The sequence below is a fragment of the Amblyraja radiata genome, chromosome 14 (genome assembly GCF_010909765.2).
Source record: "Amblyraja radiata isolate CabotCenter1 chromosome 14, sAmbRad1.1.pri, whole genome shotgun sequence".
In the NCBI taxonomy this organism is placed as follows: Eukaryota; Metazoa; Chordata; class Chondrichthyes; order Rajiformes; family Rajidae; genus Amblyraja; species Amblyraja radiata.
The window spans coordinates 41,230,115-41,257,101 of NC_045969.1; the positions used below are offsets into that span (position 1 = coordinate 41,230,115).

Genomic DNA, 26,987 nt, shown 5'->3' on the forward strand with positions numbered 1-26,987 from the left:
AAAGTCACGCACAAGCTTCCTCCCAAAAGAAGACAGTCATACTCGTTTAGAGTGACCGTCGATGATGATGATGACAGGCCCTTCAGCCCACCTTGTCTGTGCCAATCTAGTTAACATACTGAGTTAGTACCATTTGCCTGCATTTAGCCCATAGCTCTCCAATCCATTCCTATCTATATATCTGTCAAAATATATTTAAAAAAGCCAGAATTGTATCTGTTTATATAGCTTCCTCTGGCAGCTCATTCCAGATATGGGCTACCTACTGAGTGAAAATGTTGCCCAAGGTCTCTCTTAAATCTCTGTCCTCTCACCTTAAGTCTATACCCTCTAGTTTTACCATGAGCGGCGATCACATTATCTAGTGCCCCACATGATCTTGTACACATTGATAAGGACACCGCTCAGCCTCCTGCGGTCCAATGGAATCCAGCCCCTTCCTATAACTCAAACCCACAAGCCTAGGCAACATTCTGGTCATGGTGTGATGCAGTGTGGAAACAGCCCCTTCAGCCCACCTTGCCCACACCGACCAACGTGTCCCAGCTACACTAGTCCCACCTGCCCGCGTTTGGTCCATATCCCTCCAAACCTGTCCTATCCATGTACCTATCTGTTTCATAAATGTTGGGATAGTCCCTGCCTCAACCACCTCCTCTGGCAGCTTGTTCCTTACACCCACCACCCTTTGTGTGAAAAGGTTGCCTCTCAGATTCCTATTAAATCTTTTCCCCTTCACCATAAACCTATGTCCTCTGGTCCTCGATTCACCTAATCTGGGCAAGAGACTCTGTGCATCTACCCGAGCTATTACTCTCATGATTTTATACATCTGTTCTGTGAATCTGTTCTGCACCTTTTCTAACTTAATGACATCCTTCCGATAGCTGACTGATCAGAACTGCACACTGTACTCCAAGTGTGGACGCACCAGCGACTCATGCAGCTTCATCATGATGTCCCAACTCAATACTCTTCCCAATGAAGGCAAGAATTCCAAACGCCTTCTTCACCACCTTGTCCACCTGACACGTCATTTTCAGGCAACCACGAGCCTGTACGCCCAGATCTCCCTGTCCAGCAACATTTTCCAGGGCTCCACCATTGACTGTGTAAGTTCTGCTCTAGTTTGCCATTCCAAATCACAGCACCTAACACTTGTCACGAGTTCCATTTCATTTGCCATTCCTTTGTCCACCTTTCCAACTGATCTATATCCTGTATCTCACTGATTCAAACTCTCACCTGGTTTCTCCTCTTTTCAGTTGCCATTGGTCTCCTTCACATTGTATTCTATTTTATGAGGGCATATGGAAGCAAGTTGTTGTAGTAATAGAAACAGTGGACATTTACTCCATAAAGCAGAGACAGCAGATGCTGGGATCTGAAGCAGTTCATAGAGCAGCTCCAGAAATACTCTTTAAATCCTAGCACAACAAAATTTAATTTCATACCCTCAACTTTTAAATTCATTAGAGGAATTGCCAAACGTACAATTTCTTCCACTCTTTAAACTGCCCACAAACCTCCTGTGACCCCATGTAGTTTATTCTTCAGACTGGCTTATCTTCCTGTTCTTCACTCCAGTGGTCTTTAAGGGTCTAATCACTCAAGTACTCTACCTAAACTTTCCTTCCCACTACTTTAAAAACTTGCTCCTATTCTATGGCATCAACAGTTAATCACCCCTTATTTTTCCTCGTCCCCCTGCATGATCTATGCGTTATGGGTGTTCGATGGATTCATAAAATAATCATAGACTTCACCTTTGGTTTATTACAAATGGGCAGATAATGATGCATACCAATTTTCATGAGGAGTACTCTATGCATCCGTCTCAAAGGATAGCTGAGATTTGGAGAAAACAACTTGTACTTAAATAGCACTTAACATGCAGATAATGTCTCAAAGTGCTTTATAAAATGGAACTAGTAAAATACAATGGTTACCAATGTGTTGGAAGAATAAATATGAGCTTCAGACTGGGGACAGGAATATGATAAGAAGAATCGAGTCTTGAACTCCATCCAAACGAGATGAATGCGGTGATGAAAAGCAGAAAGAAAACACCAAAGGTGAGAAGGCGTGAACCAAAAAAGGAATTTCTAAATAAGAATAAAACTTTGCAGCAGTTTTCTTGACTCGGGTGCATTGTAGCAGTGGGACGGGACTTCGAACAACTCCTCTGATTGTCCTGTCCTTGATCCACTTGTGGTCCAAAACCTACAAGGCAGAATTCAGTGGAAGTTAGCTACAAGGCTAAGTCAGTGAATTGTAATAGTCATCTAAAATCTCAACAGTCTTACATGGTAATAGATCAGGATTCACTTTACAGAATGACATATTTACTTTACTTAATATTGTGTTCTGTGCTAAGCTAATCAGTTTTCTGAAAACAACCAAAGCATGAGAGAAAATACAAAAGGATTGGTTCCATTTAAAAAGAAAAACCCATTTTTTGTTTAGATTAGAGATACTGCATGAAAACAGGCCCTTTGTCCCACCCAGAGCGTGCCGACCAGCGATCCCTGTATACTAACGCTATCCTACACACTGGGGACAATTTATAATTCTTACCATAGCCAGATCAACTTACAAACCTGTATGTCTTTGAGTGACTGGAGAAAACCCACAGTTACAGGTAGAATGTACAAACTCTGTACAGACAGCACCCATAGTCAGGATTGAACCCGGGTCTCTGGTGCTGTTTTAGGCTTTAGAGCTACAGTGTGGAAACAGGCCCTTTGGCCCACCGAGTCCGCATCGACCATCGGTCACCCTATACACCAGCACTATCCTACACACAATGGACAATTTACAATTTTACTGAAGGATGTGACATCAAATGCTGGATTAACTCAATGGGTCAGGCAGCATCTTAGTTTAGTTTACTTTAGTTTTAAGATACAGCGTGGAAACAGGCCCCTCGGCCCATCGAGCCCATGCTGACCGACAATAACCCCGCACACTAGACAATAGACACAATTTACAATTTTTATCAAAGCTAACCAACCCACAACCTGCACGTCCTTGGAGTGTGGGAGGAAACCGGAGAAACCAGAGAAAACCCACGTAGCCACAAGGAGAACAGACAAACTCCATACAGACAGCACCCGTAATCAGGATCAAACCCATATCCCTGGCACTGTAAGCCAGCAACTCTACCACTGTGCCTCCCCTCTAAAAAAAAAAAAAATGAATTATTCATTATGATCAATGTTAATAACAGAAAGGAAACCTGAGGGTCAACAAATTCACTCAGATGGTGGTGGTTATATGGAACAAGCTGCCAGAGGAAGTAGTTGAGGCAGATACTATGATAACCTTTAAAGGACATTTTGACAGGTACATGGATAGGATGGTTTTAGAGGGATATGGGCCAAACATAGACAAGTGGGACTATTGTAAATGGGACATAATGGACGGCATGAACAAGTTGGCATCAGTAACCCAGGAAGTTATTATAAATTATTCATCCGCTGCAAAAGACCACTCAGAATGTCTGAGAACCACAGCTTTTGTGTCAAATTTTGTCTTACCAAAATTATATTTGCAATTTTCGATTCTCTCAAATGCTTTAGAAATCAGGGGGGGGGGGGGACATTTTTAACATATTTGTCTTCCAGACCACGTTGAATTGAGTCATAATTTCAAACAACCTTCCAACCCTTAATGATCCATTATGAATGTCAAAGCTGGTATTGGCTGCAAGTCGATTTATATAAGTTGGCAATTAACAAACATTTAAAAAAAAATCTAACGGACGACACAATAACTGGAATTTTTGTCAGGTCTTTTAATGAACTTATTTATGTGAATATGGATAAAAGTAGTAATATTCAAATTTAAATAGATTAGTGCAAACACAATTATTTGGCAATAAAGTTGTGGCAGAAAGGCACAATGGTGATTCTTTTCATGAACTTAATGGCAGGAACGAGAAATGTTCATGACAAATTTCCATGTGAAAGTCAGCTTTGCTGTAATTATTTTCAGTGAAACAGTCTCCTGAGCAAGACAGCTGAATAACTTGTAGGGGGGTGTTTTTGAACTTCTGCTTCAGAAACATATTTTTGTAAAACTCCAGGATTGATTGAAATTCCTTTGTTTCTTTGTGTTGATTAAATACTTTGCTCATCTTCCTGGCCATCCATCATTCTTATATGATTTGTTTACCATGTAAAATTTCTGAAGTAAGCTGAGTATATAACAATATCATGGTTGGCTCCTTCTGCCCGTTCAATTTACAAGGACAAAGACGGTCCCTTAACAACTGAGAAAAGCAGAAAACATTCCTGTCACCTTTTAGACCAAAATGTTGACCAAGATAAATTTGTGCTCTGTAAACTTCCAGTTGGGGACTCTTACTCTCAAATTTCTAAATGGAGAATAATGGAAATTTTGCAGGATATATCTAAAGAATTGGGTTACATATAATCACAAAGGGTTAAGAATACTTCTTCCTCTTTGATGATAAACCTTCAGAGAAGGACATCACAGAATTAGTTTAAAGTGCTGTAAAGACTCATCTAGATGTAATGGCATCGAAAGGGTTAATGGTGCGGATTCATAACACTACCTACTGCCAATGTAAGCCTGACCAAAGTCTTCCAGGTTTGGAAAGATTATCTCAACCAGTGCAAAAACAAAAGAACACTTTCATAGCATTTGTTCACACCTCTATTGAAGGTGCATGAAGACCTGACATTGACGTTTCTGGCCATATCTTACGGTTAGTGCATTTTTGTGATCTTTTCCTATGTTGAAGATGTTTTACGCACAGATCTTGATGTGAATTGGAAGCAGGTCTGATATACATATGTCAATCCAAAAGTGCTGATCAGCAATTGCGTAGGTGCTGGAGCAGTTTGAATAGTGCTAAAGTAGGGGCTGATTAGGAATGGCTTTCATATTACAATTAGTTTTTACTATCTTAAAGGAAAAATCTAAGTTTAAACTGGTAAAAGTTGTTAGCATATTTCAAAAGTTAGTAAAAATACATTTAAAACAACAAAATCTTAATTTTGTCATGTAAAAGTGGTTGCCTTATCTTGAGGAATGGTGATAAGTAGAGGGTCACATAGCAATATTCATGCGAGTAATGGATTGGTATAGATGCGCAGAATCTCTTGCTCAGAGTTGGGAAATCTAGGACCAGAGGAAATAGGTTCAAGGTGAAGGGGAAAAGATTTAATAGGAATCTGAGGGGTAGCGTTTTCACACAGAAGATGGGTGTATGGAACAAGCTGCCAGAGGAGGTAGTTGAGGCTGGGACTATCCTAACATTTAAGGTACAGGTACATGGATAGGACAAGATTGGAAAGATATGGACCAAGTGCAGGCAGGTGGGACTAGTGTAGCTGGGACAAGTTGGCCAGTATGGGCAAGTTGGGCCAAAGGGCAAGTTTCCATACTGTTTCACTCTATGACTCTATGACATAGCAATATTCCTTTATTAGTTTGAAATCTTTTTATTTGAATTTCACATCAAATTGCATACATACAATGATAACAGACAGTGACACTCAAGGCATAATTGTGCAACAGTATGTAAGCGACACTCAAAGCCCTTACCCTTACCCACCTTCAACCCACCCGAATCAGGTCGGAACCAAACGGGGACAAACAACACTCACATACGTACACATCCACACAAATACGTAGAGATAAGCAAAACAAAATGTACTGGGAATATTCCTTTATGATAATATTTTTAGGCAGATTATCTTGATTCCTGCACCACCATACTCATGAAAGAGGACAGCCGTTGTTTCGGATGCGTCCTTTAATATTTATAAATATTAAATTTATAAATATACAATGCATTCAGAAAGTATTCAGACCCCTTCACTTTTTCCACACTTAAGAGCCTGTCCCACTTATGCGACATTTACAGACTGTATGGTCGTGATAGGTCTCCTATGGTCGTGATAGGTCTCCTATGGTCGTGAGAGGTCTCCAAAGAGTTGTAGCGTCTTTCTGGTCGCCGCTGAATTATCAACGTTGAAAATTTTGGCGACCTATCACGAGTGCCGGCAGTCGCCTGTAAAGGTCGCATAAGTGGGACAGGCCCTTTATTTTAAAATGGATTGAATTCTTTTTTTTATCATCAACCTACACACAATAGTCAACAAAATAGAGAGAGTACAGAGGAGATTTACTAGAATGTTGCCTGGGTTTCAACAATTAAGTTACAGAGAAAGGTTGAATAAGTTAGGTCTTTATTCTCTGGAGTGCAGAAGGTTAAGGGGGGACTTGATAGAGGTCTTTAAAATGATGAGAGGGATAGACAGAGTTGATGTGGACAAGCTTTTCCCTTTGAGAATAGGGAAGATTCAAACAAGAGGACATGACTTCAGAATTAAGGGACATAAGTTTAGGGGTAACATGAGGGGGAACTTCTTTACTCAGAGAGTGGTAGCGGTGTGGAATGAGCTTCCAGTGGAAGTGGTGGAGGCAGGTTCGTTGGTATCATTTAAAAATAAATTAGATAGGCATATGGATGAGAAGGGAATGGAGGGTTATGGTATGAGTGCAGGCAGGTGGGACTAAGGGAAAATAATTGTTCGGCACGGACTTGTAGGGCCGAGATGGCCTGTTTCCGTGCTGTAATTGTTATATGGTTATATGTTATAATGCCCCAGAATGAAGAAACGAAAACAGGTGTTTAGAAATTTTTGCAAAGTATTTAAAAGGAAATAACTAAAATATCACATTTACAAAACTATTCAGACCCTTTGCTATGACACTCAAAATTGAGCTTAGGTTCATCCTGTTTCCATTGATTATCCTTGAGATGTTTCTACAACTTGATTGGAGTCCACCAATGATAAATTAAATTGATTGGACATGATTTGGAAAGGCACACACCTGTCACTCTGATAGAGCTCCTCTGTGGAGATGTGAGAACCTTCCGGAAGGACAATGATATCTGTGGCACTCCACCAATCAGGCCTTTATGATAGTGGCCAGACAGAAGCCACTCCTCAGTAAAAGGCACATGACAGCCCGCTTGGAGTTTGCCAAAAGGCACGAGAAACAAGATTCTCTGGTCTGATAAAACCAAGGTTGAACTCTTTGGCCTGAATGTTAAGCGTCACGTCTGGAGGAAACCAGGCACTGCTTGTCACCTGGCCAATACCATACCTACGGTGAAGCATGGTGGTGGCAGCATCATGCTGTGGGGATGTTTTTCAGTGGCAGGAACTGGGAGACTAGTCAGGATCGAGGGAAAGATGAACGGAACAAAATACAGAGAGATCCTTGATGAAAACCTGCTCCAGAGCGTTCTGGACCTCAGACTGGGGCGGAGGTTCACCTTCCAACAGGACAATGATCCTAAGCACACAGCCAAGACAATGCAGGAGTGGCTTTGTGACAAGTCTGTGAATGTTCTTGAGTGGCCCAGCTAGAGCCCGGACTTGAACCCGATCGAACATCTCTGGAGGGACCTAAAAATAGCTGTGCATCAACGCTCCCCATCCAACCTGACAGAGTTTGAGAAGATCTGCAGAGAAGAATGGGAGAAATTACCCAAATACAGATGTACCAAGCTTGTAGTATCATACCCAAGAAGACTTGAGACTGTAATCGCTGCCAAAGGTGCCTCAACAAAGTACTGATTAAATGGTCTGAATACTTATGTAAATGTGATATTTCAGTTATTTCTTTTTAATTACTTTGCAAAAATTTCTAAATACCTGTTTTCGCTTTTTTATTATGGAATATTGTGTGTAGATTGATGATAAAAAGAAGAATTTAATCCATTGTAGAATAAGGCTGTAACGTAACAAAATGTGGAAAAAGTGAAGGGGTCTGAATGCTTTCTGAATGCACTGTATAAACATTATAATCTTTAGTAAATCATTTATTGGATGGTTTAATGATGAAGTAACAAAGCACTGGATACATTGAAATAAGTAAAATTTGTAATTCAAGGACCGGACCCATTACCTTGTCCTTCCGATCATCTTAACTCACATACAGCACAGTGACAGAATAGGTTACAACTTCAGTCACTTTTTTTTTTAGATGTTTAGCTACTATCCTCTGGAAAGAAAGAGTTTGTAAATTAGCTACTATCCTCTGGAAAGAAAGAGTTTGAAAATTGAGGTACTATATGGGTGGGTTGTTAAAGGGAATTTGCTCTGGGGATTGGGCAGGAAACATTTACTACAGATCGAGACTAGGAAATGGTGTCAGTGGGAGTGGGCTTATTGAGATGGACTGAACAATGGAAGGGCATAAGACACTGTGGGGATTGGGCAGGGTCAAGGTACAGTGGGAATTGAGCAAGGTGAAGGCACAGTAGGGACTGGGCAAGGTGAAGGTCCTGTCGGGTCTGGACTGGGTGTAAGTTCACCAGAAACTGGCAGGATGAAGGTGCAGTGTGGACTGTACAGACTGATACACTAAATGGGTAACTGGTTATCAAGTAACAATTTCATCATTGGTGAACGTAATTGAGAATATTTTTACTTGAGTCAGCCTCCTCAATCAGGTTGGAAGAGGCATGTTGTACTTTCAAACATAGGTTGAATGCATGGATAATACATGGATTTCAGTAAGGCATTCAACAAGGTTTTACACGGGTAGGCTGCTCTGGAAGGTTAGATCATATGGGATCCTGGGAGATATAGCTGAATGGATAGCAAATTGGCTTCATGGAAGGAAGCAGATGGTGATGGTGGAAGGTTGCTTCTCGGACTGGAGGCCTGTGACTAGTGGTGCGGCCTGGCCCGTTACTGTTTTTCATCTACATTAATGATTTGGTGGGACTAGTGTAGCTGGGACATGTTGGCTGGTGTGGGCAAGTTGGGCCGAAGGGCCTGTTTCCACACTGTGTCGCTCTTTGACTCAATAGAGGCAGTTTCTACATTTAATTTACATGCACGTTACTCGAGGACATCTACAGGGCAGGGCCCACACGATGAATGGCAGGGCTCTGGGGAGTGTTGGAGGGCAGAGGCATCTAGGAACACAGGTGCATAATTCTTTGAAAGTGGCATCACAGGTAGATAGGGTGTTCAAGAAAGCTTTCAGTATTTGGGCCTTCGTTTGTCAGGGTATAAAGTATAGAAGTTGGAAACTTATGTCACAGTTGTACAGGACATTGCTCAGGATACATTTGGAGTATTATTGGTTGCCCTGATATGTTGTTGAGCTGGAAAGGGTGCAGAGAAGATTTACACGGATGTTGCTCGGACTTGAGGACCTGAGCTATAGGGAGAGGTTGAGCAGGCTATGACTATTCCATTGAGCGTAGGGAAATGTGGCATGATCTTATAGGTGCATAAAGTCATGGGAGGTTTAGACAGGGTAAATGCACAGAGTCTTTTTCCAGAGTAGGGGAACCAAGAACTAGAGCAGATAGATTTAAGATGAGAGGGGAAAGATTTAATAGTAACCTGAGGGAGGGGCAACTTTTTTACACAAACGGTGATAGGTATACGGAACGAGCTGCCAGAAGAGATAAGTACTATCACAGCTTTTAAAGAAACATTTGGATAGATGCATGGGTAGGATATGTTTAGAAGGATATGGGGCTAACATAGGCAGATGGGGCATATTGGTTGGTGTGTGGAAGTTGGGCTGGAGGGCCCAATCTCCACACTTGATGACTCTGGGACTAATGTTATGCCACATGCATAAAGAATCACAATATTGAAACAATTAGGCACTATGTTCTTGCCTATGACCAACTCTAGTTGATAAAGTAATTGCTGAGTTCAAACTACTAAAGGTTCAATCACAGCCATTGGTTAATCTGTTCAATTACAACCACAATGCAAACTAATTTCAGATTTTAAAAATATTGAGATTTTGTTAAAGACAGCACTTAAAGCCCCACCTGGCCACACATGCAAACAGTCTAATCAGAGCACACAAGCAACTCTTCATTAACTCTCTCCAAGTGGGGCCAGCACATGAGAAGTGCTTCTTGGTATTCTGGGCAATCATTCAACGTACTTGAAGATAGACACAAAATGCTGGATAGAAGGAATGGGTGACGTTTCAGATCGAGACCCTTCTTCAGACTGAGTCGGGGGAGAGTTGGGGTGGGAGATTGCAACCTTCACATGGTCCGCCCTATTTCGACGAATGCAATCAACATGGTGGGCACAATCAAATAAGATCAAATAGAACTACTTTAGGCTGAGTATGCCATATGCAAGGAAGAGGAGGAGGAGGGGAGAGTTACAGAGATATGGAAGGCCATTCCAACAGGCCCGTACCAAAAGCAGCTTTATTGTTAACCCCATGCACAGACCTGTGCCAAATAAATTAGAATACTGTTATCACATTATGTAAGACCAATATTGAAAAGAAGCCCTGATATTAAATGCAATCCTGAAGAAGTAGTTGTCAGATTTGTTCTTCACCGTTTGTATATTCCCCTTCCCCCACACATTGGAAGAAAATAAGATATTCGATAACTTTGTGTGCAATATCCTCTCCTTCACTAATCTGATATGTTAATTCAACCATCGGGATAGTAAGTGACATAAGCACTTCTGTGGCCTCCCTGACGTAACATTGAGGAATTGAAGTTTTAACTCCGAAGACTATGGCAGATGAGCATGCCGGATGCCAAAAATGCATCTCTGCTGCAAAACCAATTTTTGGCATTCCCACACAACATATGTCGTTCTTGCAACTAATGTAGGTGCATCGCCTTGGGTTGGATTTAATGTTTGCGCACTTTTTTTCCGCCTTGAATGGAAAAAGCATTGAAGGGGGGAAAAGAACAAGGAACTGCAGATGCTGGAATCTTGAGTCAAGCATTGAATGCTGAAGTTTCTCAACGGGTCTGGCAGCGTCTGTGGATGGAATGGATAGGCGACGTTTCAGGTCAGACCCTTCTTCAGAAAGAGGAAATAAACCGCTCATTCTCAATACTTGAAATAAACCCAACAAATATTGTAAAAAGTGCCGCAGCCTCCGCAAGGCGATAAGATGTGCTTTCCTCCTCCCATGTAAATATGTTTCCTCGTCCTGTTAATAAAAATATGGCAAAGCTGTGGAGTAACAGCGGGGCAAGCAGCATCTCTGGAGAACATGGATAGGCGACGTTTTGCGTCGGGACCCTTCTTCAGATCCATGTTCTCCAGGGATGCTGCTTGACCCGCTGAGTTACTCCAGCACTTTGGATCCTTTTTATGTGAACCAGCAGCTGCAGTTCCTTGTATCCACACCCTCTTCCTGCAATCTTGGGATTCCCCATTGCTATAAAATGCACATAAAACGGTTAATAAATTATGGACAGCATGGCAAGGGAGTGGAAGCAAACTTTTAATGATACGCGTGCGTGTGCTCCACATTCATACATTAGTATTCGCAGATTCTGTTGGAATTTTGTACATAATATCTAGCCGCCCGTCCATTTTCGGGTTTGCTGCCGTAGGACATCGCTTTTGGTCATTTATCCCACTTCATCTGGGATAAATAGCTTTAAATCACAGCAGCCGTTTGAAAACACGTTGATTGGAATTGACCAGATTAGCTCATCTCTCTGATTCAAATTTCAAGTCTGAATTCCTGCACCAATAGAGCATTATAAGTTGCGGGAGGCTGTTTTCAAACCTGGTTGAATACCAGTGGTTTTGCATTAATTTACTACTAAGCTAATAAGGAGGTTTCGTTTTGTTATGCTAAGCTTTATTGCTTTCTTTTATCGGAATAGTGTTTTCACCAAAGCGCAGACAAGGCGTTCTTTGATGAGGGAATTAGTGTTCTATTATTCCCCTATTATTCATAGCACACTAGAATATGTAAGTACCTGAGGGTGTAAAAGGAGAACAGAGTCCGTTGCAAAGTGTTCGGCTTGTTTCTTTGTACAGCTGAGTATGAGATGATAAACCGCTTAATACGCTGCACTAATTGGATGAGAGCAAAGAGATGGGAATTAGCGAACCCAAAGAAGACCGTGCTAGCAGTTTGCAATGCTGCTTTCTTCCGCCTTTCTTTCACAACTTCAGCAACTCCAAAGACGGCAGAACCTTAGCCACCCTCCCCCCCATCTCAAACCCATCTCACCCAACCCCCCACACATCCTCCTAAAGGACTTTGGTTCTGGTACCGGCTTTAAAAAAAAGACTTGGAATAAAGGGGACTCGCATTCCATTTGGTTGGCGTTTGATAAGTTACTACTAGAATATTAACCTGCGACTTAAAAGGTATTTTATTGTGTCCTATCTGTAGGAAAAAGGGAAAGGGCAGCAAAATAAGACGATAGTTAAATACGTTTCAACTGAATGTACAATGTTCATCCATATGTTCATCTGTACACAACGTTTATTCCCCATATGGTATATTTTAATATTTTGGTTTAAGGGATCTGGTTTAAGAAAGGTTTAAAATAAACTATATCGGATCCGAGTCGCATATCCTCCAGCACATAAATCAACACAATTTTCCAGGGGTGTATAAATATACAACGGTGCTTTCTTCCTATGGACACACAGGAAAATGTACACGCATTTATATACACTGCTTATCACGCTCCTTGAAATACCTCCAAATCTGAAAGCTGTTTTTTGGGGAACAGATGGCGGGAAGCTTGTCAGTGAAACGTATGGGGCTGAAAACTAGCTCCCGTGCGATGCCGCCTTAAAGACTTACTGGATGCTGAAGGCAGCATAGAAACGCCGGGGAGGTTTGCTTAAGGTTGGGAGGTCACCGTCATCATGTTTTGTATCAAGAATTCCCAGATATTAGGGCCAAATTGGGTTGCTATTCATTAATAACGTTCACAATGAGATTAAATCGTTCTGGAAAATCTCGTAAAACCCTCTAAATACGCTTCACTGCTTCTTTCAAACGAACTCATTCAACACTTGGGGAGGTTTGGATGAGGAGAAATTGGTTTCTTTGCTAATGCCTTTTTTTTCCAAACACACTCAGAATTTATCATGCGTGACATGTCAAATGTTTAATATAGACTTGATGGGAGTCATCGGCTGTTAACGTGTGATATTTATGGTGAATATTTAGCAAAGAATGGTTGCTTTACCAGCTGCGAAACTTGAAAGAATAGTCTCAGATCTCCGTGTTTGCACCATGACTGTGTGGTGGGATTAATTGTGAAGCGAAGCCAGTGAGAGGGATGTGCTTTCATTCGACTAGGAGAACTTTAATCCGGCAGGTAATTCCACGCAATTTCATTTACTACCATGGAGTGGATCAAATCAGGGAGGAATAGATGACTTAAACAAAAAAACGTCCATTAACGAAATAATGAGAGGAATGTAGTAGGGATTTTATCTAAATCCATCTCACTCGAAGTAGACATGTTCTCGCGTTAACCGTTACCTGATTCGGATGGTTATTAATGAATTGATTGTAATTTCACTAGAATAGGGCATCCACTCTCCAGAATGTATGCATCTATCTATGATGTTTGGAATCGGAGAATAGCAAATAATTTCCAGTGTGCTCTCGAGCTAGCCCACAACTGAACAACGTTTTCTACTTTTAAAATAAAAATGCCTATCCCTCTTCGACCGACCATTTCACGTTTATTTTGTTTGGTGTAATCTTTATATCTAGAGAGGAGTCATTCAAAAAAATATATACTGGGCTGTATGCAACACTTACATCCAATGTTATTAAAGAAAACAAAAACACGAATAGGTTGAAATAATGCTGGGAACTGGGCGGATACTTTCGTTAGTTTGCTTTGAACAAGAATGAAGTGGCTATTACTGGGTTATATTACTTCATGAAGCACAGAGCCAGTTCACCGTTGTAATCCGAGGATTCAGTCTGTTTTTATTTAAACGTAAATTGCAAATTCGTTTATTTTACTTTGGAACGGTGTACTTGCAATTCACCCGCTTTCGGGTGGATTTGTGTTTATGTTAACAACCAATATTTGGTATATTGTCTAGACAGCGATGGTATTTGTAAGGTGATTTGGTTCCCGCGTGTCATATTCTGCAAGGTCTGTACTGCAGGAAACATGTAAACGGAACCCATCTGAAGCAGCTCATGGTGAACAGATTTTTCAGCGTAGCTCGCTTTAAACCAGGGTGGGTTAATTGGACAAGGCGGCGCCGATTGGAAAGCAACTCTGACGATCGCCACCAATTACGCTTAATGGGGAAATTGCTAACTAACAACGTGCAGTGGTGTGTGCTTTGAGAAGCATATTGAAGCAACCTCCAAACACTAACGGCTGCTTATGGGATAGAAAGTGCAGAGGGGATGGGTGGCTTTTGTTGGAACTGGAAAGAGATTTGGAGCGAATAACCAAACGCCCCCTCGAATGTTCAAATGGACGAACACAAATACATCTTTCCAAGTCATTCCATGGACTTTGTTTGGAGTGAAAAATATGTATTTGTGTTAGTTGTGTCAGCCTGTAAAACATGTTTAATTCTTGACAGCATTCAGCCATCACGTGTTGATAACACAGTTAGAAGACTGCGCTGAAAGTTTTATGTAAATCTTGTTCCCGTTCATAATAATCTATCATGCATATTAACAGGTCAAACTAGATTCAGGGTCAAAGAGTGATGCTGTTAAGCATCCCCTTGTGTTATTGTACTTTTTAACGTCTATATTAACAAGATATTTTAATTATGTTGTAAAATTTTGTACAGTAGTATTTAAACTGACTTCTTAAATTGACCAGCACATGCGCACATATAGCCTCAGTTTGTGAATGAACGAAGCCCGAACCTGAAATTGAACCGTCGTTGTCTGTGAGAATCTATGTGTGATTGTACCTGTAAAAAAGGCGGGCGCGTTGTAAACCATGGACCCGACAAAGTACATGGATACCACAATCCACAATGTCACTACATCTGCAAACATAACCGGGACACGGGTAAAGTTTGGTTTCCAGTTCTGATGTTGAGTAGGTTACACATAACTGGTTAAGAGTGAATTTATTGGTTGATAGGAATCTTTTTTGTTAAAAAAAAATACTCGAGTGTTTAGAATAAGCGTTTTCTTCAATGAGCTTGTTAGGCATAACATTTTATTTCAGAGCGTTCCCGCTCTTCTAGCCCATAGCAAGAAGTTACAACAATACACTTAATGTAGCCACTTGTTTTTTTTTTATAAGGATTTCGAAACCTCTATAGTTAATAAGTTAAATAAAATGTTTGTCCATAAATAATTATTCTAGGAAACTAATGCATCCACAACACTGTAATAAGATCTGCTCGGTAATTCTAGAGAATAAACTTTCACAACACACGGAGTGCAATTTTTCGTTTTTTAAAAAAAAATGTACAATTATTTTCCTTGGAAATTCTGAAGAGCGACCATTATGTACAGAAATCGATCACAGTTTAGTGACATAAGCAGTCCACTCGGATTGGCAGTATTTTGTCCCTTTGGTTTAGTAGCGAACCTCTGGTTGGCTACACTGACGTATAATAGTTTCTTTAAAAAAAAATCTCAGGCGTAACCGAAGCGTTTCTGCACATGTCCGCCGCCGCCCAAAGTCAAACACGTCTCAATCGGGGACAGCATCCCTTACAACGGCCCCGACAAGACTAGAAACAGGAAAGCTATCATTTGTCAAATCTACATGCGCGTGTGCTGAATACATGTCTTTCTCTTTGCAAAACGGGCCCGATTACATCCACCCCTGCAGTTTGAAAGCAAGTGTGAGTGATAGGATCAGCTATACCCCTAAATAGACTCCACACCCTCTCGATCCTCTTCCAGAGGATGTACACGAATGGTAGGAACGTCACAAATCTATATTACGAGAAGAATGTCAAAGTGTGTTGATTTTAAATGTGGCCTGTTGATGCGATGAGAGAGATACTGACTCTAGGAACATGCAAGTCTGGTAATTCAATCCAACGCGGAATAAATGGTCCAGTTTGTGAATTTGGTCTTGGGTCAACAAACAAGCTGTGTGGAGCTCCGCGGTTGGGTGGGTGTTCAGCACACTTCCTTGCTGGTGGAAGGCGCGGGGAGGATGTTGAGCTGCGTGAGTTGGGCTGCATGCTCCTTGGCTTTGAGTCTGAGTGCTGCGATACTGGACGCTCGTCTGTCCGCTGCTGCCACCGCGGGGTCGGACAGGGCGCCGGCTTGTACTGCCCCATCCACACCCGGAGCCGCCTGTCTCAGCAGTGCGGGGCCAGAGGAACCTGTCAACGGGCCTACTGTCGAGAAGAGCCTGCAACAGACAAGGGTTTTCGACATTACAAAACGGGAAAGCGTTTAAAATCAAATATGCAGGAAGGAACTGCGGATGTTGGTTTATTACCGAAGCTGGACACAAAGTGCTGGAGTAACTCAGCTGGAGTGACTCAGCAGGTCAGGCAGCATCTCTGGAGAAAAGGGATGGGTGACGTTTCGGGTTGTAACTTTTGTTCAGTTTTTATAGGGGGGTGGGGTGGGATCTGGTATGATCTGCTAATTTAGTAATTAGTGGGCTATTGCTGAATATGGTATCTGTATCAATCAGGAGGGTGGATGAGGATGTACGCGACACAATGCGTCAGGTAGCACACGACTCAGCTAGCCAGACCTGCCATGTATATGTCCGATTGTAAACTCCATTACAGTCTACGAGCAAGTACACTTGTTTTGAAACGTGGAAATAATTTGCCTGAGATATGATTCTAACACCTGAATCTCCCAATATGTTTTGCGTGTCGATCGCTTTGCTGTTAACTTTGCAAATGCTTTGGTGAATGACAAGTAACAAGGACAACTGCAGCCGAGAGACATCTTTACTCCAGGAGTAAGAGTTGATAAATGTCACAAAGCCAAATGTTACATTTACGTTACCGTTGTTTAAAAATAGAAGCTTTTACTGGAATATAGCAACCGTGAGCTGCCGGGTAATTTACAGCAGGCCTCGCTACAGCCCCGGTAATATCGCTGCCAGAGTCGGCGGGCCAATTATACCGTCCGGCACAGTGTGCAAGACGCACGCCGCCCAGCCATCTCTCAACGCAGGTCCTGAAACGCTCCATCTCTTCGTATTAGTGATCTGTCACAATTGTAGACCACACACTACAGTTTCTTAATTGAGCACCTTTGCAAGTCATGTAACAACCGTGACCTCAAGAACACACATCATCTAGGGAACAATACGATATAACATTGCATTGTGCTCTGCCCACATAAACATACTGACATTGATTCCTGGTGTCTGTGAGTGTTAAATCATCCACTTCGTGTTCGCCCCTCTCGACAGTATACCACCCAGCTTCATCCTTCCCCTTCTCGATAAATGGCACTCGTGAAACTTTCAGCAGGCACGACTGTTTTCACTTTAATTGATAGGCTTAGTATTTTATACTTCATATTCCATATTCGGATAAACCACGTTATTAAATAGTCTTTTTTTAAAGAATCGAGATAAGGGATAATTTCCATAATTGGATGAAAAATTTCCACCCCCTTCCCTTCCCGATTCTTATACACTTTGCATTAGCTATATAGTTTCCCTCAATGAGTGCAAGGCATTGATCTGAAGGAGGATCCCGACTCGATAAGTCGGTCATTCCCTCCCCCCAGATGCTGCCTGGTCCAGCATTTTGTGTTTTGCTCAAGATTCCAGCAACTGCGGTCTCTTGTGGCTCCACTGATCTGAATGCCTACAATGCTTGAAATTCACCCATTGTTGCAGCTAATGTGGGTGAAAGTGTGAAACAGAAATGTGAACCTGTGACCGGTTGTCTGGCCCCACTTCTCCTGGTTGGTAGAACTCTTGGATCGCCTAGTCTCCGCGCCATAGTTTATTAGCTATCAAAAACACCAGGTTGGGAGGTTGTGGAGAGGATGTTTCCACTTGTGGGAGAGTCTAGGACCAGAGGCCATAACCTCGGAATAAAAGGACGTTCCTTTAGAAAGGAGATGAGGAGGAATCTCTTTAGTGAGAGGGTGATGAATCTGTGGAACGCATTGCAACAGACGGCTGTGGAGGCCAAGTCCATGGATATTTCTAAGGTGGCGATTGACAGATTCTTGATTAGTAATGGTGTCAGGGGTTATGGGGAGAATGGGGTTGAGAGAGAAAGATAGATCAGCCATGATTAAAAGGCGCTGTAGACTTGATGGGCCGAATGGCTTAATTCTGCTCCTGTAACTTATGAACTAATGAATTAATGAGAGGTGCGCTCCCCATACAGCTGGCCAAGAGATGACCCCAACCTAATAGAATCTTAAAACGACTGCTTGGCCAAACTTTTTTTTTTATCAGGGGACGGAAGAAAACGGGGCAAACTGTAATGGAGGTTGTTTCCATCTAGTAAATGTAGAGAAGCAACTGCCTGTACCGGGCGCGGTGAAAAGTTATCGAGATGAGCCAGCATTCGTGGTAATGAGCCCGTATTCGTGGTAATGGACTCGTTTTAATGATGAGGTATGGGAAGCTTCACGTCCACAGACAATGGAATGGGATTGTCCTCGCTTGGTTCATGGGCCTGCAGCTCCACTCCAAGTCGACGGTCAGTCAAGAATGACTTTCCGCTCAGACACCTAAACGTTGGCCCTTACCCCTAAAGGCTTTGGGTTTGTTTCGTTTACTTTAGTATAGAGACACAGCGTGGAAACAGCCCCTCCGGCCCGAGTGCACGCCGACCAGCGATCACCCCGCACACTAGCTTTATCCTACACACTAAGGACAATTTACAGAAGCCAATTAACTTACGACCGTGTACGTCTTTGGGATGTGGTAGGAAACCGGAGCACCCGGGGGGAAACCCACGCGGTCACAGGGAGAACGTGCAAACTCCACACTGACTGCACTCGTAGTCAAGATCTAACCCGGGTCTCTGGCGCTGTAAGGCAGCAACTCTACCGCTGCGCCACTGTGCTGCCTAGATAAGTGAGAAGAGAGAACAAGTGTAGAATATATACATATAAACACGATGATGGGTTCTGCACATGACAGGTCCTTAACTGATCAAAGGGAACGTTTGACAAAGTGCGGTGTGACTGCCGCACAGTTAGCTATACACGGGAGTAAAATGTTTTGGAAGAACCGTGCCCTGCAATGTCAAACCGAGCATATACCTTAAATGAAAAGTAGTAGGAGCTCCCAATCAGTGGCCCTATGCTTTGCTACAGAATCAATTTCCCATCCATGCTAAAATACGTCCCGCACGAGCTGCAAAAGATTAGAGCATTTTCAATACAGCATAGATGTCGGGCAGCCACGATTACAAATGTTGACAAGTTGAACAGGCCCGGTGGGATGGAGCGAGGTATTTCCTTCGCCACTACCCCCCCCCCCCCCCCCCCCCCCCCGCCACACACACACACACACACCTGCACCACCCCGTTTCTGTAGTGATCTGTACCGCTCATAATCTCTTTGTCACACCGAAGACAGGCACAGAATGCTGGAGTAACTCAGCGGGTCAGGCAGCACCTCTTCCTTTTCTCCACAGATGCTGCCTGGCCCGCTGAGTTATTCCAGCACTTTATAACATATTTGGTGTAAACCAGTATCTGCAGTTATTTCCTGCACATCTCTGTCACACCTCGTCAGCTCATCGATACAAGACGGAGCCCTCAGGTTAAATCACTGCAAGCGGATAAGGAATAAATATTTTCAGATTTTCATTTCCATTTACCAAAGGCAGTCCAAGTGAATAACTCATTCCGAATCTGTGCACGCGTTTGTGCTAAAACAAGAATAAATCCCATGAAATAATCAGCCACGCTGCATAATACCATTTAATGTAGAAACTACAGTAGAATACTCTAACCTACATCTCGGATGAAAGTTGTGGGGAGATTTTGCACCTTTTTAGTGATGGCGAATGTTGTGTTCCGCTTTCAATCTTAATGCAACCTGGCGCATTAATTTCAGAATAACATTGGAATAGAACCGAGCATGTATGAAAAAAAAAAAAACATTTTAGAAATGGACGAAATGAACCTAGTTCAGCTCCCCCTGTAAGCCCGGAGTTGTATCCCGCCCTAACTCCGGTGCTCCTCGCTGTATCCTGGGCCATATCCCGGCTTCTTTCACTGAACAGCGCAAGTCACCGAAAGCTCTGAAAATATTTAATCTCGGCAACTAGAAGATGCGCTTCGCCCAAATACACCAACACGTGGAATGTTGAAAACGTTGTTAGTGTGGGTTGTTACGAGATATTATCACCCTCGGCAATGATGTGCTTGGTCTTGTGAACGTATGGCCCCTGGGCGATTATTTTAAGTTTGTTCCTCTTGTTCTGAACTTTGCTGCCATTTATAATTGCGTGCGGGCGATTTGCAAGAATGGTCGCATGTTGCAAAAAACGCCCCATTTCCAGTGAAAGTGGTTTTTTTTTAAGCACAGTGATTCTATTTCGCTGACTTCTAATACTGCAGGTGTGTCACTGTTGCTATTTTTGTTTAAAATACCTATGCACCAGCTCTGACTCATGTGGAGACTGGCTTTTCCCGTTTGATAAGGGTATAGATTGCCGCTTTGCTTCCCCTGGCGATGGGGAATAGACTAACTACCCCTAGAATCGCTGCGCCTGAGCATTTGGGGATTGAAGTTACTGTTTGTTGCCCGCGGAGAGGCGAACGGGGAGGGTCCCCGCTCCGAGCTCTTACCTGCCGAAGTGCGGGGCGATGAAAGGATGCCTGAACATCGCCGCTCCCAGGAAGGTGCCGAGGCCCAACGGGGCTCCACCGGGAGAGAGAGCCGCCGCGCCAGGTGGGGGTGGGAGGCCGGGGAAGGCGGCGGCGGCGGCGGCTGCAGCAGCGGCGGCTGACCAGGCGGACTCGAGGCTCGGGTGGTGTCCGAAGGGACTGGTGTCAAGGTAAGGTCCCAACGGGTGGCCGGCTCCCAGGGGACTGGGGAACTGCAGGCCTCCGGGATGGTTCTGCGCTCCGGCTTTCTCTCGCTTTCGCCATTTGGCTCTGCGGTTCTGAAACCAAACCTGGAAAGAAAGGAGAAACTCTTCGATGTAGACAAAATATCCCGAAATATTGTAGGAAAAATATGCTAACATTAAATTATTACAGTAAATAAGGTGTAAAAACTCACATTGCAATGATTATTTATTAGCGGCGTTAACAAGAATAAGGCGTATGATGACAGGAGGGATAGTTATAGAATTATTGTAAACATATCACTGAACAGTTACACCTCACCACGCACATGCATAATACACATCGCCCGAATCAGGCATCAGATCAAAATACTTGTATGTTGTATTCGCGCTCCCCAAAAAAATCAGCACACGACAAATCGAAAATACACCAAAATGCGACCAAATAATGGATTTTAGTGATGTGATTATACGAAACACCCCTCTGAAACTGCGAGGGCTGTATCAGTAATACATTATATATATAATGTATATTATATGTATTACTGTATTACTGTATTAAATATATATATATATAATGTATTATTGATATATATGTGTGTGTGTGTGTGTGTAGACACGATGAACTTTTTTTCTCGTTCTTTATATTGTTTACAGAGTACTATGTTTACATATTCTGTTGTGCTGCTGCAAGTATGAATTTCATTTCTGTTTGATATATATGACAATAAAATAATCTGCTTGGTAATAATACTGGACCTGACATTCCGTAATTGTAACCTGTAAAATGCCTGCAATCCTCGCTTAATTATCCTTAATTAATTTGGATAAATCGACCTTCAAACGACGCCCAGGAAAGATGGAGAATGGTGTTGTGATGAATTTATACTAGAAGATTTCGCAAGATTTATTGAGTTCAAACCGGCTTTTGAAAATGAAGTTTGGAGGGGGGTGGGCGGGGAGGAAACATTATTTAACTTTCCCACGACTGCCTGAGCGGAAAATAATCATTCTTGGCTGTCTGTCACGTTGGGTATTTGACAATAGACCAACGTGTCAACAAATCGAGGGAGAATGTCATCATTAGCAACAAGCTCGTTGTGTAGTAAATGAGCCATATGGAATTTATTGGGTCTTATCAGCGCTCGGTTGTAACTGTAAAGTGATTTCCCCGGCCTTTACCTCGTAACATATGTTTTATGTCCCTCGCGTTCGCAATAAGGCACCGCTTCTAATGTTTATCGTCGCTTTGGTTATGGGACTCGGAGAGAAAATGCACCGTGGTATGAGGCCTATCAACTTTAACAGCACTTCACTGGCGCTCCCATACTCCTGTTCACTAAAAGCCAAGGGATTCAAATCCTCCGTTTTAATGCACTCGGTTGCCGAGGCAAGAAGGTATTCCCATTATTCGCATTCGCATCTGTAGAAAGTGTGACAGCAGTATACTGCGTCTGGCACGGTCTGAAATCACCACCTCCATCGATGCACGCTTACATCAAATGACATTGAGGGCCTGCAATTTTATAAAGGCAGCGGCTAAATAAATAAACGGAACTCCGAGAGAAGACTTGGGGTACTTAGACACAGACATACTGATTAGGACTTACTTGCACCCGGGCTTCCGTCAAATCGAGCCGCATTGCCAGTTCCTCCCTGCACAAAACATAGAAATAAGTTTAAATACACCGTAGACACAGCGATGTCTCGCTGCACCTTTTGAGGCAACACAAGCTAAACGTGCGAAAAGAAGAGCAGGCATAGCCTAGCAACCGTTTACAGGGGCTCTCCAATCCTTCCTGTTGACTTGGGACACACAGAAAAGCGGCCGCAAAAGAGTGTGCAAACAAGGAACAAATCAAGCGGGCCATACCCGACATTATCAAAATGTAGGATTCAGCCCAGTCGCCAGTATGATTCAGGAGAATGCACAATGCAATGTGAAAAAAGTTATAACCCCGTCAGCTCCACAGAGTGCAAAATTATTGAAAGTGATTAAAACTTAATTAACACAAGATAAATCTTATTTTAATCTTTCCCTTCGTAAACATAGCCAATAACAATTTGTTTATCGCTCAAATCGTACAATTACACCTGCACAGTAGCCAGAAGTGGCTTCAAACCAAAACAATTCCATCAGCATCGTATACTCTCGCATACGGATGGGAAGGTCACCAGAATTTGTCAGGTCTCTATAACGCCCACCGAGAAATGCAACAAAAAAGTAAAGACATCACACGAGTTTCACCCATTCCAAGTTGGAGCTGTCGTGTGAATGATGCCTTGAAATTTCAAGGGTGAAATTAAACCTTTTAGCCTCGAATAAATGGGACGGGAAAGTTATCGCCTTCCTACAGTGTGTTGACTCGCGCTATCAATTATTTGCCCATTTAATTTTATTTAGGAATCTGTTCATCAGTGTTTGAATCGGTCGGAAACAAACACAGACTGGGGAGTGTGTCATCTTGCATTTCAGACCCTTGTTTGTGTGAGTATGTATGAATTTTGATGTGGGGTGTGCAGATACCTGGTGAAGACATCAGGGTAGTGCGTTTTCTGAAAAGCCCGCTCTAGTTCTTCCAGCTGGTAGCTGGTGAATGTAGTCCTATACCGCCGCTGCTTTCTCTTTAGCATTCCTTCCTCAGAGTCACTGCCGGCCGACAAACACAAGCTGTCCTCGCAGTCCTTCACGTCCACGTCTGTCTGAGCTTCCTCCACTAGCTTCGGGGACAGGTCACCTTCCACCGCGTCCTCTTTCGCGGCGCCCTCGGCCCCTTCCGCCGACTCCAACCACGGGGAGTCGGGCAGGTTGGGCGCGTTGTCCCCTTGAGCTTTGGCCAAACTGAAGTTCACCTTGTAGGACTTGCTGCGACTGATGCTGACTTGTGGAGCCTGGCTAATCTTCAGGTCTGTGTTTCGGAATGGTTCCGAGGACCGCTCTCTCTCCAGTTTCTCATTACCGATCTCGTTAAATCCTCGGGAGTCCAGGATTTTTCCTCCGTGGCCGTATAGTCTTCGGAATTTCGGAGGGAGATGGAGCTCGGCTTCAAACGACATGTTTTCCTTGGGCGAGCCTGGATGTATACAACAAGCACATGGATTCACACATTTGGTTAAATCACGGACATTTCCTCACATCAAGCTAATTATCAATTGGTCACGTTTTACGTCCTTTGCCGAAATTCCCATTACTTTATTCGCCTCTCGGTTACAACGTGTTGAAACACACGACCAGCGCTCGGTTTACCCGGGACGCGAAGTCACAATTGAAACTGAAAAATGTTGGGAAAGGTTTTTGGTTAACATTTGGCAAGCTCTCCGCTTCATGAAGATTGAGTATCTGGGAGAGAGCAACTAATTAACGTGCTACAATGAATGTAAATTGCCCTCACTCCCACAGTGTGCTGTAATTAATAAGAACGGCAAGACCAGCAGAGAAGGCCAGAATCTGGACATCACCGCGCATCCACCGAAACGGTTTATTAAAAAGAATTCAGCGCCTTATCCCGTGAGCAAGCTTCTTTAAATACATGGCTAAATTTAGGGGATTGTCGGTTTTTGTTTTGGGATAGTTTGGTCCACGAAGACCCTCCATAATACGAAGCATAAGAGAAAATACATCGCAAACTCTGCAGAGAGTCGATTAACAGTGATGTGGAACGCGAGCGGTCATATCAGAACACTCTCCAGCTAAACAACGAGTTGCAAGGGCCATTAGTGTCCACAGATTTTACACTATGCATTCTCAATTTCAACTAATATGGTACATTCTTTTATATGCCCTGATTTAATTGGGGTTGTAGAATGGGAACTGGAAATACCCATACTCTCACCTTTATAAGAGAAACACTAATCCACTAACCCATCTTGCTGAAGTCGTCTCCTTACCGCCCTTCTCATGACTAGCTAAATAAGAACGATTAATACTGAATGTCACAATGCCAGTTATATTTTAATCAAACTGGATTTTAGAAATCCAGAATAAATCCCTAAATGCTTCCTGCAATCCCAATCCATTGATGTCTAAAATGCACATCAGACGAAATATCGGCGATAAGGAATAAATATATGAAAGTTTAGGGGATTGGGATTCGTTTAACAGCGAACGGCGAAATTCGATATCCTTTTTAAGACTATTTTGTGAAAGAACCAATCGCAAGCACTCGACTATTTTCAAATGCAATAATAACTTTAAACACATGTCCGCGGTTTTACATACATGTAAAATACACCATTGTACCCAAATCTGTAATTTAATCTTCAACATTCCTTGTAATAGATATCCCTAGACCGAGCCGGTGTTTGGACTGTGGGAAACTACACAGTATTTTAAGGTTTTGTTTTACTGTACGCGTTCGGCAACTTTTAGTGCAAATACGCAAACAAGGTGTGGAGTTGGCGGGCCAACGCTTTCATCTCTGCGGCAGAAATATGCTGTTTTAAAGGTGGAAACTGCAGACTGGGTCTGCGGTCCTGTCATCGATTGAAGGCTTCCACCCCTCCCCCCGCCGAACTAACCACCCTTACCTCCACTCGCTGGGTCCGGGTCATTTCTGGCTGTGACAAGCGGCAATGCTTGTGCTCCGATACACCTAATCTTGCAGGGGCTTCTCCTGCCCAGTATACTGTCGATGCAGTAAGAAGAAAGCAAAGTTGGGGATTTACTTTTGCACTCGGGTCTCGCGCAGATCTCCTCCTTGTACTGAGTTGTCATGGTTCGAGCCTGGCTCCGGGCTTGCCGCAGGCTGCGGTTCTCCCACTTGTACAGTGATCGCTCTTGATCTGATCGAGCTACTAATGACATTTGTATTGGGCTGTAATTGCCTTCCTCTCCATTCTCCAATGCACGTGCTAAATCCCCTGCGATTGGCTCGCCGAGGTCTGCGGAGACTTTTTTTTTACTTTCCTCCAACTCGAAGTTTGGGCGAAGGAGAAAACCGGAGCTGGAGCTCAGCAGGACTGAACCTTGTCGTAGCGGCCGATTGCCCCTTGGATCAGCAGCGCAGAGCGGCTGCCGAGAGTTCTGACCAGGAGTGGACAGGGGGCAGATTGATATTCGCCGACCACAGGGGCGGAGAAGGGGAGGGAGGGAGAGGGGGGGGGGGGGGGGGGGGGGGGGGGGGAAGGGAGGTCTAGATTTCACTGGCCAGCTTCGCCGGGAAAAGTGAATCATCTACTTTTTTCACTGCGGTTCCAAAACGCTCTCAGGATCGCGAGTAAAACACAAAGTGCCGGAGTATCGCTGAATCTTGTAATTTGGGGTACGTGTCACGTGTACTATGCTTTCCGTATCTGCTATTTGTAAATGACAACCCGAGCCGGCGCGCTAACCTCATAAAGTTTGCAACAATAAAGTACTGCGTAAAATTCCATCTATTCACTTTGTAAAGTATTGTTTCCCGAATCCAACGACCCGTCACAACTTCAAACCAGCCCCTTGTAACTGACGTTAGCTACTGCAGACGAAAGAGCCACGGTTAAGTAAATGTAACTTTGTGATGTTTGCTCGATTCCACTGTTCAATTCCCTGTTTGTTGTCAGAAGGCGAGTAACATAAAACTCCCCCGGGATGTATGGAACTGTTTTGGAAACAGTTTCAGCCCACATACTTCCAATGTCTGTAAACCCGGCGCCCGCGTTACATACTCCATAACAGGACTTCGTAACCACCTCCTCTTCACCCATCAAATTAAAGGATAGATTAACTTGTAATGTGATATATTAAACGTTCGCATTCGTAGCTGAATGTGTTTTCCAATAATACCGGTGGCCGTGATTTTTTTTAGACACGGATCTCGTCAATGAAGATTCATGTCTACAGACTACAATGTAGTTCTGTCACATAGTTCATCTATGTCGAGGATATTCCAACCAATTCATCAACTGACTGTATAACACCCTTATAAAGAGACAATTTGTTCAAGTAGACCAATGCAAATTGCTCAAACATAACACTATTAGGCGTGAGAATTAACTTGATTAGCCTGTACTTATTCTTTTTAAAAAAAACGTGCAAATGGCGTTGTGCAGACAATTCTCGGGGATGAATTTATCTCTGATAACACTTCACGACCAAAAAAAGGCGCACTGCGTGACATCCTGGGGGGAGCCTGAAACGTTTTTTTGTTGTTGTTTCTCTAGCTCAGATCTCAATGTAATTACTTAGCGGAAACAACGAGCTCATCCCCATATCAACATTGTAATGTCAAACAACACGCGTTCGCTACACAAGCT

At 43.1% G+C, this 26,987-nt stretch overlaps 1 protein-coding gene across 3 annotated transcripts; it reads right to left on the reverse strand.

Annotated features, from left to right (window-relative positions):
* Window positions 1-1,756: 1,756 nt before the first annotated feature.
* arx (aristaless related homeobox) lies at window positions 1,757-25,794 on the reverse strand. 3 transcript variants are annotated; one of them, XM_033033177.1, is made up of 6 exons: window positions 25,281-25,794; window positions 23,281-23,827; window positions 22,364-22,409; window positions 20,533-20,861; window positions 18,994-19,087; window positions 16,040-16,141 (listed from the first exon to the last, which is right to left on the reverse strand). In XM_033033177.1, the coding sequence occupies exons 1-5, from the start codon at window positions 25,555-25,557 to the stop codon at window positions 19,042-19,044; spliced, it is 1,245 nt and encodes a 414-aa protein (XP_032889068.1). In that variant the 5' UTR covers window positions 25,558-25,794; the 3' UTR covers window positions 16,040-16,141; window positions 18,994-19,041. The 3 variants fall into 3 exon arrangements, with proteins under 3 accessions (XP_032889067.1, XP_032889066.1, XP_032889068.1); XM_033033176.1 differs by lacking the exons at window positions 16,040-16,141; window positions 18,994-19,087 and adding an exon at window positions 1,757-2,223; XM_033033175.1 differs by lacking the exon at window positions 18,994-19,087 and having other exon boundaries at window positions 14,966-16,141.
* Between the last annotated feature and the right edge of the window lie 1,193 nt (window positions 25,795-26,987).

Bases quoted from the DNA above. Each gene is read 5' to 3' on its own strand.
- arx (XM_033033175.1), bottom strand. From the start codon at position 25,557: ATGTCATTAGTAGCTCGATCAGATCAAGAGCGATCACTGTACAAGTGG. The intron at 20,862-22,363 runs GTAAGTCCTAAT...CTTTCTTTCCAG, and splicing joins TGACGGAAGCCCGGGTGCAA to GTTTGGTTTCAGAACCGCAG. The intron at 16,142-20,532 runs GTAAGAGCTCGG...TGTCTGTTGCAG, and splicing joins ATCGCCCCGCACTTCGGCAG to GCTCTTCTCGACAGTAGGCC.